General features: G+C 36.8%; 1 protein-coding gene across 4 annotated transcripts in view; it reads right to left on the bottom strand.

The window, feature by feature from the left end:
* CPEB4 (cytoplasmic polyadenylation element binding protein 4) overlaps positions 1-15,724 on the bottom strand; it is a 70,261-nt gene extending 54,537 nt beyond the window's left edge. For all 4 annotated transcript variants that reach the window (XM_012765513.2, XM_012765514.2, XM_012765515.2 and 1 more), the window contains exon 1: positions 13,192-15,724. In XM_012765513.2, coding sequence (XP_012620967.1) covers positions 13,192-14,316 — 1,125 coding nt within the window. In that variant the 5' untranslated portion in view covers positions 14,317-15,724. The remainder of the gene's footprint in view (positions 1-13,191) is intronic.
* Between the last annotated feature and the right edge of the window lie 292 nt (positions 15,725-16,016).

Here is a 16,016-nt window from a genome sequence, read left to right as displayed (position 1 = left end):
GAGCTTAATGATCATGAATGAAAATAAAAGAGCACCAATTATGTTCAAGGCTCAGCAAAGCAAACTATAATACAATACTTAGATCTCATTTTATTTTGTAATATTAACTGCCATATTCAACATATGGAGTTGCATGTCAGTAACTGGTTGGTTTCAGTTTCTGTCAGCTCTATTTCACAGGCTAATTTCTAAAAGAAAAACCATATGATACTACTATGAAAATAAAAGTTGCCAAAAATAAACTGCTGACAAAACAAAATGAATATTTCAAAGGACAGGACCCTTCCTTTTAACACCTGAATAATCCTGCCTGCCATGGCAAAATAGGAAGACCTACATCAGCATACAGTAAATGACAAGGCATTTCATAATATTTCAGAAGTAGCCACAAGAAGCACGTGAACCTGTTGGTCCATTACTATCAGGAAGAACCATTAAATTGTAATTATGCCACAAACCAAAGTAATCATCCGTGGCAATTTTTAACATCCAGATAATGATCTAACTCAGTGTTCCTCATACTTTAGAGTACATGAGAATCACCTGTAGGTCTTACTAAAACACAGATTACTGGGTTCACCCCCAGAGTTTCTTATTTAAGAGGTCTAAGTAGGATCCAAAAATTCACATTTCTTACAAGTTTCCAAGTGATGCCAGGGACTATACTTTGAGAACTACTGCGTTAAGCAATTCCATTCAATGAGTTAACTTCATTAGATACTTGGGGGTGTGATTTGTAGTTTACATCCTGGTTGACTGGCTGTGATACAGACCAGCTTAAATATTCTATCAGAATCACTGTAACCTTTCGTTATGAAAAGAAAGGCTTTGCTTTTGAAATCTGAAACAAAGCTCTGTCTTCCAAGCTCTAAGGTCCACACCTTGGGAAAGATTATAATCAAATTCAATGCCAACAAATGCAGAATTGTTCTTTGAGAAAAAGCCTGGAGAGGTGAGTGGTTCACCATTGTGAAGAAACAAAATACAAATCTAATACTTACATTTTCACAATAAAATATTACCTTTGGTTTCTAAAATATTATATTTGGTTTCAATATCTTAAGCATATGGCTCTTTTTTCATTCAACAACACAGAATATCTGCCCTTCAGGTATTTACTAATGTTGTGTCTCCTCTCTCTCAAAACTTTTGGTCAAATGCCCTATAAGCCATCTTTATCTAAGAAAAACAGTCTAAATAAAGGATATGCTAATCACACATTCCTTAAAATTCTACCTATTTATTAAGCCACATCATTAGAAAACTATATAGTATGTCCTGGTCCCTTCTGACTTGCCTATAGAATTGTGACTTAACAGTATGATCTCAGATTTTAATAAGTGGAAAATATTAGTAATAATTACCATTTGTTAAACATGTATGAATTTTCTTGTAAAATCTGTTAGCAAGGAAAAATTCAGTATGTCTGTCAATGCCCCATGATTACAGACCCACAAGGCAAATTTCTCTCTAAAAGGTTTCAGTCTTGTTTAAAAGTATGTTTACTTTCATTAAGAGAATGAGAGCTGCATAATTTATCATGTTTCACTTTTTGTCTGGACTGTTAGGATGTTCACAGCTAAGTTTTGTGCACAGAGGCAGTAACTCCTCAACCTAAATTTTCTCATCTAAATATACCCTATGCTACCACTACCACCACCGTGACCAATTATCAGTTCTTTTTATACTTGAGTTAGTGTGTTTTGGCATTACTGGATTGAGTCTAACTAAAACACAAAATGTAATTAATTGAATGTAACCACATTATTAAGAACCAAAGCCAAAATCCATTTACCCCTTTACTCCTTCTCTTTCTGTAAAAACATACATTACTGTGATCATCACTTCTCGGACTGCTACATATCTGCATCAGGCTATGGAAGTTTCTTTCTGGCTTAAACTTTCCCTGGTGAAGAAGGGAAAAGAAAATATTTTGGTTTGAAAGTAAAGTCTATGCCAGTGTGTCAGCTGCCAAAATAAATAGGAAGTTTGAGATGCTAGTAGAGTCCATAATTAATCAAAGGTAGCTATGGGAGTTTTAACCCCAAATTTTCCAAAATGTAAATATTCTTGTTGGATCAAATAATATTTAAACCCATGGGTTATCAAGAGTTGACTAGTCAACTTTCAAGATCCTACTTTCAAATGATCCTCACATCCCTGTGCAGAAAACATGCCCCTTTTCCCTTGCATCCCCCTAGCACTGACATCCCACATGATATTGATAAGCTCTGACATAAATACTCACTGAACTGTGACCTTCACTCATCTCCATATCCACAGATTGTAGCGTATGTGTAGCATGCCATAAATCCACCACCATCAATAAAGAAAGTGGCTAACATGTTCCTCCTGGCTCTGTGTTGTGCATCTTATATGAAGTATATTATCAATTACATACATTAGTTCCTCACAACCATCATGTGAAGTCAGTACTATTATTTCTTATCCCCACTTTAGGCAAATGAAGCTATGAGAAGTTAACTAACTGCCTACAAAGTCACATAGTAAGTGGTAGAGTGTGACTTTAGAACAAAAGCTTAAAAAAGTGGTCTGCTTAAATGAGTTTTGTCATGACCTGGAATTCTCCCTCTATTGACACCTGCAAGGTATGAAATACTTCATTGTATGGACATTGCCTGGATGCAAAAAGTGTCAGAGGTTAAAGGCAAAGAGGTAATTATCTGACTTTAGGAGGAATCACATTGAATAGCATCTTATATTTCTTAACAAGTTCCCTCTTCAGTCAGTACTTTTTCATCAAGACCTCTTTAATGAAGGCAGAGTCTTACAGATCTTAGGCTACCAAATGTTCACTAATAGAATTACAAACTAGAACTAAATTGACGTGTCTTCAGGGCATTACCCTGACTGGATCAATAGCTCCATTTGGATCCCCCCTAAACTGACAAATCAGATCATTTCTCCAGAATGCCTTTGGGAACATTTTTTAATTCCACCTTCACTAAATAAACTACACTCATTTTGAGCATTAGAAATGCTTAAAGTGATAAACACTTCTTTTCACAACTTAGTCGTATTAAAAAATAAAAAACTGGCATTCTAGGCTCGATTAGTTCCTAGATCAATAGACTTTTTCTTCTTCTTGACAGTTTGTTCATTCTAATCTTGCCTGGCAGAGAGAAATAATTAAAATCTATTACAAGGCCTGAGTTCAAATCATCATATCCTAAGCAAGTGGTTTTTACACTGCAACATCACTGAACCTTGATTTCATCAGCAAAAAACAAGGATAACAACACTTCCTTTATAAAACTGTGGTGAGAAGAAAACAAGACAAGGTATGTGACACCACAGGCACAATGCCTGGCATTTGGTGCACTTATTCAACAAACATTCCCCCTGCCCCTTCAATCTCTGGTGCAATGGACAAAGAACATGAAGCTCACATTTTAAATTAGGTATTGGTTGTATCTGAATAATTGGGCTGTTCTGTGCTGTTTCCTATAACCCATTTTCATAGAGTTAACCAAAATAAGCCCAAACCTCTGAACCCAAAAATATCAGTATAAGATTTCTTTTCCTATCTAATAAGCTATTCAGGGCAAGAGGCCATTAGTTTAAGTAAATGTACTAAAACTCAGCCCTAAGGAATGTCATGAAGACCCATAAAGACCTTGATTGGCTGTCAAGGTTCCTTTCTTCATGTCTCCTAGGTCTGAGTAGGGTCCAGGGTCAGCAGGGAGAATGGGCCTCCCAAATGTACCATCTTTTTTCCTAAACTGTAAACCTTGTGTTCTGTAACCCTGACAACTCTTCTTTTTGGGGAGCCTTGACAGCAATCTCAAAAAAGCAGCCTGTGCCCAGCTTCCACCTTTCTGGGCCCTCACAACTCTTCCCACACCATCCTTTGCTCTCTAGAGTCTCTTGGCAGAAGGCTCTCCTCAACAATCAGCATAAAATAGGTCACCACACTGTACTTCATGAGAAGGATAATGCTGGCCATGGTTAAGTACTCCCAGTCCATGGTCCCTTGAAAGCATCAAACATTTGCATGTCAAAAGCAAGAAATAAAAAAAGTTCGATGTCGTCCAAAGGCCTGCAAGAGACCCCAAATCTCTACATTCCTCTTAAAAAAACAAAACCAAAAATACTACAACCAAAAGGTTCAGTCCTGTCCTGTTCTCTCTTCCTTCCAGAGGTCCTGCCCACAAGTCCACAGAAGCCTGAACCTAGAGGAAGGCTGAGATGAAGGGAGGAAAAGGTACAATCTTCTCCTCAAATTTCTGGCCACCAGTGGATATTTTGGTGCTTTAGCTGGATCTCTTTTTTTTTCTTTTTGATGGCCCAGAAGGAGGAGATGAAGCCAACAGTTATTTCCTTAGAAATTAGCAGCAGGTTCAGCAGTGAAACAGGATGAACAGCTACAACAGAAATGTGAACCTTGCTTCAGTTTTTTACTATCTTTCTTTAAAAAACAACTTAAAAAAAATTAATTTTTTGTTTTTATAAAAAGGATTCCTTACCTTTTACAGACACATACTGAACCATTTACTGATGAAGTGATATGATATCTGGGAATTACTTCAAAATAATATTAATAGGAAAAAGGAGAGAGAGATGGTTAAGGGTATAGATGAAAGAGAACTGCCCAGGAGCTGATAACTGTTTAAGCTAGGTGACATGGACATGGGACTTCAGAAGACTATTTTGTCTGTTATGGAATATGTTTAAATTTTTCCATAATAAAAAATTAAGAAGACATGGGGATAAAAAAAAATCACCAGTTGGTCATTGTATTTTTCAGCAACATTCAAGAAGATCATCAGCCCCACAGTGATTTTTTTTTTTTTTTTTTTTTTTTTTTTTTTTTTTTGAGACAGAGTCTCACTTTGTTGCCCGGGCTAGAGTGAGTGCCGTGGCGTCAGCCTAGCTCACAGCAACCTCAAACTCCTGGGCTCGAGTGATCCTTCTGCCTCAGCCTCCCGGGTAGCTGGGACTACAGGCATGCGCCACCATGCCCGGCTTATTTTTTTTTATATATATATATCAGTTGGGCAATTAATTTCTTTCTATTTATAGTAGAGACGGGGTCTCGCTCAGGCTGGTTTTGAACTCCTGACCTTGAGCAATCCGCCCGCCTCGGCCTCCCAAGAGCTAGGATTACAGGCGTGAGCCACAGCGCCCGGCCTCCCACAGTGATTTTATTATTTTTTATTTGATTTTATTTTTTTAAGTACAGTGATATGATTTGATTTTAAAAACTGTTTATTTAAAATTAAGTTCATCCCACACCTTTTATACACTGCTTTTCACCTTTTAAGAAATTACACTATTCTTTTTTTTTTAAGAACGAAGAGATAAAAGCAAGAAGAAATTATGGTATTCTTTGAATAACTCTTTGAATTAATATTTGTTTGATGACTTGCTTTCTTACACAACAACAGAATCTTCTGGAAGCCAAATACTAGACATATCTCATTATATCCTCACAAAGACCAGATAAAAGAAATGAGAAAGATAAAGGATAAGGGGAGCTTGCCCTAGGTCAATAGCTAATAAGTGGCAGAGCCATATCTAGAACACAAATCTGACTTCCATTACCATAATTAGGATATTTTTCTGAGTATAAGAACATTGTAATGTTGTATAAGAACACTTAATGTTCTTATGTTGAGTGTTGAGTTTTTTTTAAAGGTCTTATAGATAGTAAAATGACAGCTAATTTACTGACTAGCACCATGATCTATTCACTAGATGCATTCCTCAAGAATATCTGAAAGAACTATTATTTAAAATGTTACATGATATTTTAAATATACAAAGGGCTTTAAAATGTATAACACTGAGGGATTAACTATAGCTTAGATTTATTAAAAATTATGAAATATATCTGATAAATATTCAGCAAACAGAAATTGCCCAACCTAAATACCCTATAAGATGTACAGCTTAAGGCTTTAAACCTTAATAATTCAGTTTGTAAACATGAGAGAGCACCTATAAGTGGCTGATAGAGCTTTTCTTTGACATGTAATGGGACCTGAATTCTGCTATCCATATTTAAAGTTTGCCTTTTGTGGTACCATTTTGTCATAGAACATGAATAAGCACATTATATACAAATGTATAAAGTACCTTATACAATAAGTGTATATTTATAAATTTCTAAATAATTTGGAAAGCTATAAATAATTTTTCAAAAATTTAAAATGTCCAAATGCAAGTGTATTTATAAACACATTAATGGCTACATTAATAAAATATTTGGAAATTTAATTTACACAATGTTTGTGTCATACCTAAAGTTGAATTTGTCGTTTGCCTTAAAGATTAAACAGCTTATGAATTAAAATGAAATAAAACTATTAAGCTAGATGATAATGCTTATAATGTTTAAGAGGGAAAATGCATGTTCAGTGTCACTCAAAGATTAGCACAGGTCAGAAATACATTACAGGCCGGGCATGGTGGCCCACGCCTGTAATCCTAGCACTCTTGGAGGCTGAGGAGGGCGGATTGCTGGAGATCAGGAGCTCGAAACCAGCCTGAGCAAGAACGAGACCCCGTCTCTACTAAAAATAGAAAGAAATTAATTGACCAACTAAAAATATATATACAAAAAATTAGCTGGGCATGGTGGCGCATGCCTGTAGTCCCAGCTACTCGGGAGGCTGAGGCAGTAGGATCACTTGACCCCAGGAGATTGAGGTTGCTGTGAGCTAGGCTGATGCCACGGCACTCTAGCCCAGGTGAGAGAGCAAGACTCTTTCTCAAAAAAAAAAATAATCCATGGTACCCTTTCCTATCTCTTACAAAAAAATCACAAATTCTCCATTCAAATGTCATCTCCTTTAATGTATGCAAAAGCAATTACATGTTCTAAAGTTCTTAAAAAAAGAACTATAGGTAAAATCTTTCAAAATACTGAAAGATGAAGGCTGCCAATGCTAATGAAAGTTTAAGTATGCATATAATTATAAAACTCCCTTCAAGAAAATTGATAATCCTTCTAAACATTTTATCTGTCTTGGGTTGTATCTATAGCTTATTCAAAATGAGTACTAAGAATTGTTCAAAATCTTTCACGGGAACCCAAGCTTTATTTGTAATTATTTTAATTTCATGACTTTACTCAATATCAGAGAGCCATATTTTAAATTTTAAAAAATGTAAGCAACCTAATATGGATGGCCACATACATAAGGTACCTCACAATAATCCTTCACTGCTAGGTATTATTATCTTGATGAGATATTGCATTCCAAATTTAAAAGATTTACTCAAGGTCACACTGCTAATTAGAGTTTAGAGTCAAACCTCTCTAAAAAAAAATTTACATGTTTTGTTTCATTTATTTTATATTCAAACTCACAGAGTCAAACTTAAGTCTGTCTGGATCCACAGCCTGTGCTTCACTCTACTACATTGTTTGGCCTCACAAAATAGTCTTTCTCAATAATTATTCATGTTTCACCTTGAGAAAGTGATTAAAAGTAAGATCTAGGCCAGGCATGGTGGCTCACGCCTATAATCCTAGCACTCTGGGAGACCAAGGCGGGTGCTTAGGAGTTTGAGATCAGCCTCAGCAAGAGCGAGACTCCACCTCTACCAAAAAAAAAAAAAAAAAAATAGAAAGAAATTAGCTGGACAACAATATATATATATAAAATTAGCCAGGCACAGTGGTGCATGCCTGTAGTCCCAGCCTCTTGGGAGGGTGAGGTCGAAGAATCACTTGAGCCCAGGAGTCTGAGGTTGCTGTGAGCTAGGCTGACGCCTCGGCATTCTAGCCCAGGCAACAGAGTGATACTCTGTCTCAAAATAATAATAATAATAATAATAATAATAAAGATCTACACCTTTATCTTTCTATCCACTAAGTATTTTCTGAAAACTTGAACATGGAACTCATTCTGTTTCAAGAATATAAAATGTGATGAGGAAAAAAATTTGATGACAGTCTATACTAAATTTGAATTTAAAAATATATATTTCTCTAAATTTATTTTGGTAAGAACATATTTTTAATTTCTACAAAGCACCTTTGAATAATTAAACAAAATAAGTTTTGTCACAAAAAATTAAAATGAATGCTTACATTCTAGGCTCTCTGCCTTAAAGAAAAACACATTATTCACATTATCTTGTCTGTGATGAGACCAAAACCCAGGTTCAATACAGTGCCAAAAATATGACAGTGAATCTTCAAGCTTCTTTTCTAGTAAGACAGAGGAAAGTCATAAGGAAAATAAATTTAGACTGTAAAATTCAAACTTGGCATATATTAAGACTACTCTTCCCATTTCTTTTTCATGAACTGATACCAGCAAGGTCTCAAAAGCTTAAACTCATGAACTAAGTAGCATCTTTCTAGTTTTAACTAGCAACAACCACATTCACTAGGCTTGCAATAAACAGGTTTTTCCTGAAATATGTTGGAGCAATGTGCTAATCATATTCCATGGCTTCTCTGAAGACAACAATAAAAATCAAAAAACTGTACCCCAGAATTAGTTTCAATTCCATCAGAAAAGCAATTAAACCTAGTTAAAAGGCCCTCTGCAAAGAGGGGAATTTATACTGGGTAGGCTTTTTTCCAATATCTCAATTCTGCTAGACCTAGAATTATCCAACTTACATTTTAAAGTTAAAAAATAAGTCTCTTCCCTTTTAAATCAAAGAAAATGTTTCCTATGCAAAGATCCCTCTTGGGACTATACTGTATTAAGAAACAGGAAAATGTAATGAGGTTGCACGTTAAACAATTTTAATAATTCACTATGAATTTCAGAACTGCAAAACTGCAGCAACTTTCTATTTACAAACATAAGATGCAGTATATAATTTGGAGGATCCATATACTGACAAAACTAGGAGAGTTATTAAAGTGACATGAATTATTAGCCTGGTTAAGACAATTTAACACATCAGTGGTGCTAGTGTCTAGAGTAAGAGCATATGGGCTCCAAGTAAAGTCCTAAACTATTTCCCTATCAATCAAGTTTTAGGATAGTCTTTGTGACAAACATACAATTTTTTTTTTTTTTTTGCTTACTTCCTGATTCTTAGCTAATGAAGATGGGAACATAATTGAGCTGCAGATAAGAAAGTGTCAGCCTATATACTAGGCAATTCTCCTTCACTTTCCTTTAAGGACAGAAGATCTAGGCACCCCTCCAAAGAAGTGTTATATTTAAATATAATTATTGGCAGGTGCCCCAGTATAGTATTTGGTTTGGACATCAGAATTCCAAGATGTGTTTGGCAGGATAGGTAGGATTTTCCCCCCTTAATGCAAGAGTCAAATTATGCTTATAGTCACATGAATATGGACCTTGCTTCTTCATTTTGAAATCAGGATAATAAAACCAAATGTCAAGATTGAGAAATCCTATATAGGAAGTGAAATCACCTATGTGAAATGCCTAGACCAGTGCCTGGTATATAGCATGTACTTAAAATTAAAATGAAAGTACTGACTTGAATATTATTATGACATTTGAAGTTGATAAATAAATACATTCTATTATTTCCCACTTTCAAAACTCTATCTATAATCAGCTTTTGATAATCATGTATCACTGTAAAATTTTTCTTTTCATCTTACATACTTCTGGAAGGCAATTCTTTCCCCCACACCCCCATATTATGATTATGTGAAGACACACTGTAGCACAGTAGTTAAGAGCCAAATCTTGTGTGTGAATAATAATTTCTACTTTGTAGAATTGTTGAATGAATTAAATGAGTTAATGTATGTAAAACACTTGGAACAGAGTAGACATGTCAGCTATTATTAAATGCATATTAGTTTAGCTGTGTCTAAAAACAGAATTTGTGGCATTCCATCTGAATTCATGTAATGAAATTTTAAGCTAAGCAAAAGTAACTTAGAAACAAATTTTAATACAAAAAATTTCCCAAAATAAAATGCTTTTTCATATCAGTTATTGGGGCTTATTCACATACTTGGAATCTCCGCTGATGCTTGATAAACATGGATACAAGGAAATGTTGAGATTGGACCAAAAAACTATTTAATTTAATTTAAAATGTTACCATTAATTTTAATTACTGCATATATCCAAACCTGCAGTAAACAAAAGTAAAAATCATTCTGGTTCATTTCAAATTAAAATAAATGTTGCCTAGTACCAGTTATACTTTGGGTAAATGATTTTCTTTTAATATAACAATACCATGCTACCTTAGATTGAATACCAGTATTATAATGTAACCATGTAAGCTCTATCTTGTAATGTCTGTGGCATATTTCAAGATCTTTCTATAACACCTAAGAAATTCTTTTTAATGGCAATTGAAATTAAATTGCTAATATCTATAAAATTTCTTTCCTAAAATTAATAGTGCTTAAGTTATAAATTTAAATAAGACAGGAGTGTTTAGAAAGAAAAATGTGGATTGTAGTTGCAACACTACAGCTAAATTTCACAGGTTACTTTAGAATCATAAGGAGCCTCATTGATGACGTAGGTCATATCCCACATTTTATAAAGAAACTGCGGCCCCCAAATGCTGATTCTGATGGAGCCAATACCACAAAACCTAGCTCCTGGCTCCCAGTCAAATAAATGTTTCTCCCCTTTTTTTTTTCCAGATCAAATTTAACCAGGTTATTCATATCAACTCAAAAGGGTACTTTTTGCCAAAAACTAATTCAAAAGAATTATTGTTTAAAAACACACACACATACACAAGAACTGCATTCATTTAAGTAAGAACCACAGTAGTCAGTTTACTTACTTCTTATGATTTTTTCAAAACCCAATTAAGAGTTTCTTGCCATAGAGATTTTTTTCAAATCACTTATTTCTCTTGTGACTTTCAAATCATCCCCTTGCTAGCTCTCTCTCCTTGTGCTCATGTGCTCTCGCTCTCTCTCTTCCAAATGGTGGGGATGGGGAGCAGAAATCAGCAATTTACTTTGTAATCCTATCACATTTGAGCCAGATACATTAACTCCACCCTTTTTCTATCCATAGTAGACAGCAGTTCTAAGTGAAGAGTCAGTTTCTAACAATATCTGTTAGTATCTATCTTACTCTATTATTTCATAAATCAGCTTAATTAATCTCCAAAGAAACTGTCTGATCAAAAAGATTTCACACATACTTTAAGCACATTCAATTAGCACAATAGGAAAAATATTAATATGCATATATACATATTTTATTCATTTTCTGGACTTTTCATTTTTCCCAAAGGAAACCTTTATCAAAAGGGACTAAGCTGAGAATGGGAAACAGGCCATGAGGTCACACAAATTCATTCTGTCAATGTATAGGAGCAAAATAAGATAGCAAAGTATCTTCAGTTTTGAGTTAGATCTTAATCCAGTTAAAATGTATAAAATACCATCTTGGATTTTTAAAATTAGCAATATAGGAATATTCATATATAGGAATATAGGAATATATTTTTAAGATTAGCAATATAGGATAGGATAAAATATAGGAATTCAAAAAAAATTCTAAATATAGGATTTTTAAAATTAGCAATATAGGAATATTCATATATAGGAATATGGCAATATAGGAATATTCATATATAATATTCAATATAGCTATATAGGAATAATTCATAAAAGTTATCATTGTACTGAATTTCCTTTAAATTTACGTTCAAAAAGAATATAAAAAACAACTTTTTAAAAACGCACTTCACGAAATGGTCAATGTCTTAAACAGCATTTTACCTGACCACTAAAGCAGCAATTGATCTTTAGTTTGAATAAAAATTCTTTCTAAAAGCAAACGCCAAAAGTTTTTTGAAAGGCAAAAAATTATTTAAAAAAATCTAAATATAACCAAACATTTTAAGCTACACTGCACCTGAATCCTCAAGGAAGGGACAGATATTTAACCCCTTGGAATGACACAGAGGTCTCATGACAAACTTACCATACCCTCAACAAATTACTAATTAAAAAAGATAATTCTGCTTGTGCTAACATCATATCTGGGAATACTGCAACTATTTTGTAATTTTTTTTAGCTCTTGCAGAAAAATTTCTCAAATAATCCTCTAACTGTAGCACATAAATATATATACACATGTATGTATACATATTTTTAATCTTGTTTTTTTAACCTAGAATTTGTACTCTTTCTAGCTGTGTGCTCTTGAGCAATTTATTACTTCTTTCTGATATTCAATTTCCTCATCTGTAACATGGGGATAATAATAGAACTTACCTTGTGGGGTTGTTGTGAGGACTAGATTCAATGTTAGCTTATTACCCCCTATAAATTTCCTAAACACATGTAAGCGATCATATCCCCAAGTATATAAATATAGTGGGGCATCTGATGTTTAACTATAACATTCCCTTTATCTTATTTGTATCAACTAAACTGGCTGCTCAATAATTGAAAAACATCAAACAATGACTCCTGCCAGAACAAGGATATACTGGTAGCAAGAAAGACAAGTGATCTTTGCCTAGATCTATTTTTAGGAACAGTTTAATTATCTACACCCCTAGTGTTAACACTGGAAAATAAACAAATGGGTGAAAGGCACAGAGTCACTCTGAGATCAACAGTTTTGTAGTATTCAAAAATAAATGGGGATGAGAAGACATGTAGATCATTTCTCTCTCACTAGTAGTCCTTACTGACATAAATTAGGCCGGAATTTGCAACGAGGTTTAAGAGGAATTGCCGAATTGATCAGACTGTGCAGACTTCAAGGTTCAGAGAGGTTTAAAATGTAACCAATGAGAAAACTGTAATTCAATAAGTGGTTTTCAGTGAATCACTACTTTATAATATCAAAAGAATTTTTTTTAGTTATTTAATTACTTCATACGGGCAGAAAATATTCATTAGTTTCCACAATGAAATATACATACATATATATTATTTATTCTCATCTAAATAAGCAGAAAAAAAACCTGACCCTGATTATCTTGTCAGGCAAGAAAGGTATTACAGTTAATAATTCTGACATCACTAGATACCTGGTATTCATAATGATCTATGGCAAGATTAAGGCTACAATTTAGAAAATTGCAAAAGAAACAGCTAAACATTTTGTTGCAAATTACACTCCTCTCCTGCTAAAATGAGTCCTGGTAATTGACCTATTTTCTATCTAAGAAGTGCTCTGATGTGAATAAGGACAATTCAAACTTTTCAGTTACACAGATATTACACCATGCTATTTTCTTATTCATCTTAATCTATTAATGGAACATAATCTTACCGGAAAAGGAAAAATATTGTCAGCCCTGTTCAAGCTATCTTCCATCCAGGATTTAGGAGCAAAGGCAGAGCTGGGCCGAGCATACTTCTGAAGCTGAATATGATTGCTTGCAAAATTTTTCTTCAAAGGCGAGATGGAGTTCAGGGGCGTTATTCCACCATTCAGCCCTCTGCGGTGATCTCGGCCTTGGGAACCTCCCCAGCCACCATATCCACCACCTCCTGGGCTCCAGGAAGAAGAGGGTGTGGGAGAGGGACTCTGGTAGCTGCTCCATGGAGAGGGGGGTTTGTTAAGATTATTCGCCAAATGAGGCAGCTGGTTAAAAGCAGCATTTCTATGTGTGAAAGGTGGGGGATGGGGACTGGCAGGAGACCTCCTTTGCTGCTGATGCTGGCTGTGATGATGCTGGAAATGAGGGTGATGAGGGTGGTGCTGTGAGAGAGGCCCGATCTGAGGAGAGAAGCTGCCTCCAAAGCCAGGGCTGACATGATGGGGAAAATTTTGAAACAACAGAGCACCGTTATTAGCCGAAGCGGTAGGGACCCCACCCTGGTGAAAGAAACTTGCATCTTCATTGATTATTGTAGAGGAAGAAGGTGCTATCGCTGCTGACCAGTTACTGAAACCAGTAAGAGACGATGCACTAGATGTCAAGGGTTGGGTCGAAGTACCTAGCCCGGTGGCTTCTTGATAGTCAAATCCTGTCAAGACTGGAGATTCAATTCTTATTTTCTCCTTCCCATTGCCATTTTCCGAAGAATTGTCCCCTTGATTTTCTTCTGACTTTGCCTTCTCAGTTTCAGGCAGTATTCCAGCTTCCTGACCAGGACTTGGGGAAAGCTGCTGCTTTTCTAAAGGGTCTTGCTGTTCCTGTTGCTGACTTTTTGCTTTTTCTGACCCCAAGATTTCATCCTGAATGTTATGGGTAGCTGGAGCAGGAAAAAGCCAAGCTGACCCAGCACTGCTGCCATTGGCAGCTGTGTTATTATTTATAAAAGCAGCAGGGCTGGGGGTGGCATTTTGGTGATGGTGAGGAGGCTGCAGATGTGGATGGAATCTGACTGGAAAAGCAGATTTATTCCCAGTATTGCTTTGCACTAGCACTCCAAACCCGTAATCCCCCATTTATTATTTTTAGGTTCAGAATCTCACAATAAAAAACGATAACCTGATGTCTCAACGCCTTTTTGCCCTCTACTCAAAATTTAGGTTTATTTGCTTGAAATGTCTTATTTATAGCTAGCCCAAAGATTGCAGCTTATCACTCTAAATTGTTCTGATTTGGAATTCTGGTCTCTAAAAGAAAAAAACACAACTAAAAAAATCTCTTAAAACATTGACATGGATCCAACTGGGCTTATTTCTATGAGGGAATAAAAATGAAGAGGGTAAAAATCAAGTCTTTGGTTAGTAAAATAGGCGCTTTCTTTTTCCAAAGGAAAATGTACATGAATGACAAAAACACAGCTTCTCAAGCATCTATGGATGTAGAAGAATAAGCATTGCGCAGAGTAAAAATATATATATATATAATTTAACAATCACATATGGTCTTCCTCAGCAGTTTAGATTCACTCACATAAAAATTAGAATAGGGCTAAGGGGAGAATATGTTCTCTTCTTGGCAGCTTGGTTAAAAAAATCAGGAATAATTTAAGAACATTATATATTATATATTTATATATATATAGATTATATTAGGTTATCTGGGGTGGGAGGTGAATTCCTAATTCCTGTTTGCGGGAGAGGAAATCAGCACTGACTAATTGGAAGATGATTGCAGGGAGGTTTCTGCTGTTCCTGGTCCTGTTTCTGCTCTTTCGCAGGGTGCAGTTTTGGCCTCTGGGGCTGTTTCTGAGGCTCCGGGTGCAGATCTTGCCGCGGTCGCTGTTCCTGGGCTCCCCCCGGCTTCCTCTCCCCCATGAAAGGGGTTGGAAACACCAGTTTCTCCCTCTTGGGGGTGGGGGGAGGTCGCGATCGGGAAGGATTAACGAGACTCAACAAGAGCGAGCTGACCGCCCGGGGGCGCGGAGACCAAGGGGGCGACCTGGAAGGTCCTGCGGGTTCTGCCTCTTCCCCTCTCTGCGGCTCCGGGGTTTTTTTCCCTCATGGGACCCAGAGGACGTTTGTTCAGTTCTCTCAGTTCGATTCTCCGCAGGGGGTTGGGGGGTGAAAAAAAAGAGGAAAAAAGGAAAAACCCACTACCGTAGTTATTCTGAAGGAGAAGGCCTCCCCCCTTGGCGCGTTCTCTCTCTTTTCCCCCAGGTTTTTTAAAAACTATAATTTAGAAGGCTTTTGTTTCTCCTCACGGTTGCTGGGCCGTCGCTGCCGCCGCCGCTGCTTTGCCCCGTCCCGCAGTCCCCGCGGTCGTTGTTGCGGACTCCGCCTGGCTCTCCCTTTTCTTTCCTTGTTCCTCCTCTTCCTTCTCTGCTGTCGCCGCTGCCGCCGCCGCCGCCGCCGCCACCTCCCGGTGCCCGGGTCCCGCAGCCGCGGCTGAGTCCTTCTCCTCAGGACCGAGCCGAGTGAAATGACAACCAGCTGGAAAGACCGAGAGACACTTCCGGTTCGAAGAGGGAGGGGTGGGGTAGCACAGACGCCCCACCCACCTGCCAAAAGACCAATCATCTGTTAGAACTCAGACAACGCCACGCCCCATGGGCGCAGGGGCCCTCCCAGGAAGGTCGAAAAGTTACCCTGAGAGACGCCCCTTCCGTCTGCGCCTCGCCCGGCGAGTGAGGCCCGAGCCTGGAACCCGCTCCCCCGACCCAGGCTGCGCGCAGCAGGTCGCCATGTTTTGTGTGGGCAAAGGAGTCCTTCGCTATTTA

This window comes from Microcebus murinus, chromosome 21 (genome assembly GCF_040939455.1).
Source record: "Microcebus murinus isolate Inina chromosome 21, M.murinus_Inina_mat1.0, whole genome shotgun sequence".
Classification (NCBI taxonomy): Eukaryota; Metazoa; Chordata; class Mammalia; order Primates; family Cheirogaleidae; genus Microcebus; species Microcebus murinus.
Note: the sequence above shows the minus strand (reverse complement) of the source record. Positions and strands in the feature narration are given on the sequence as shown.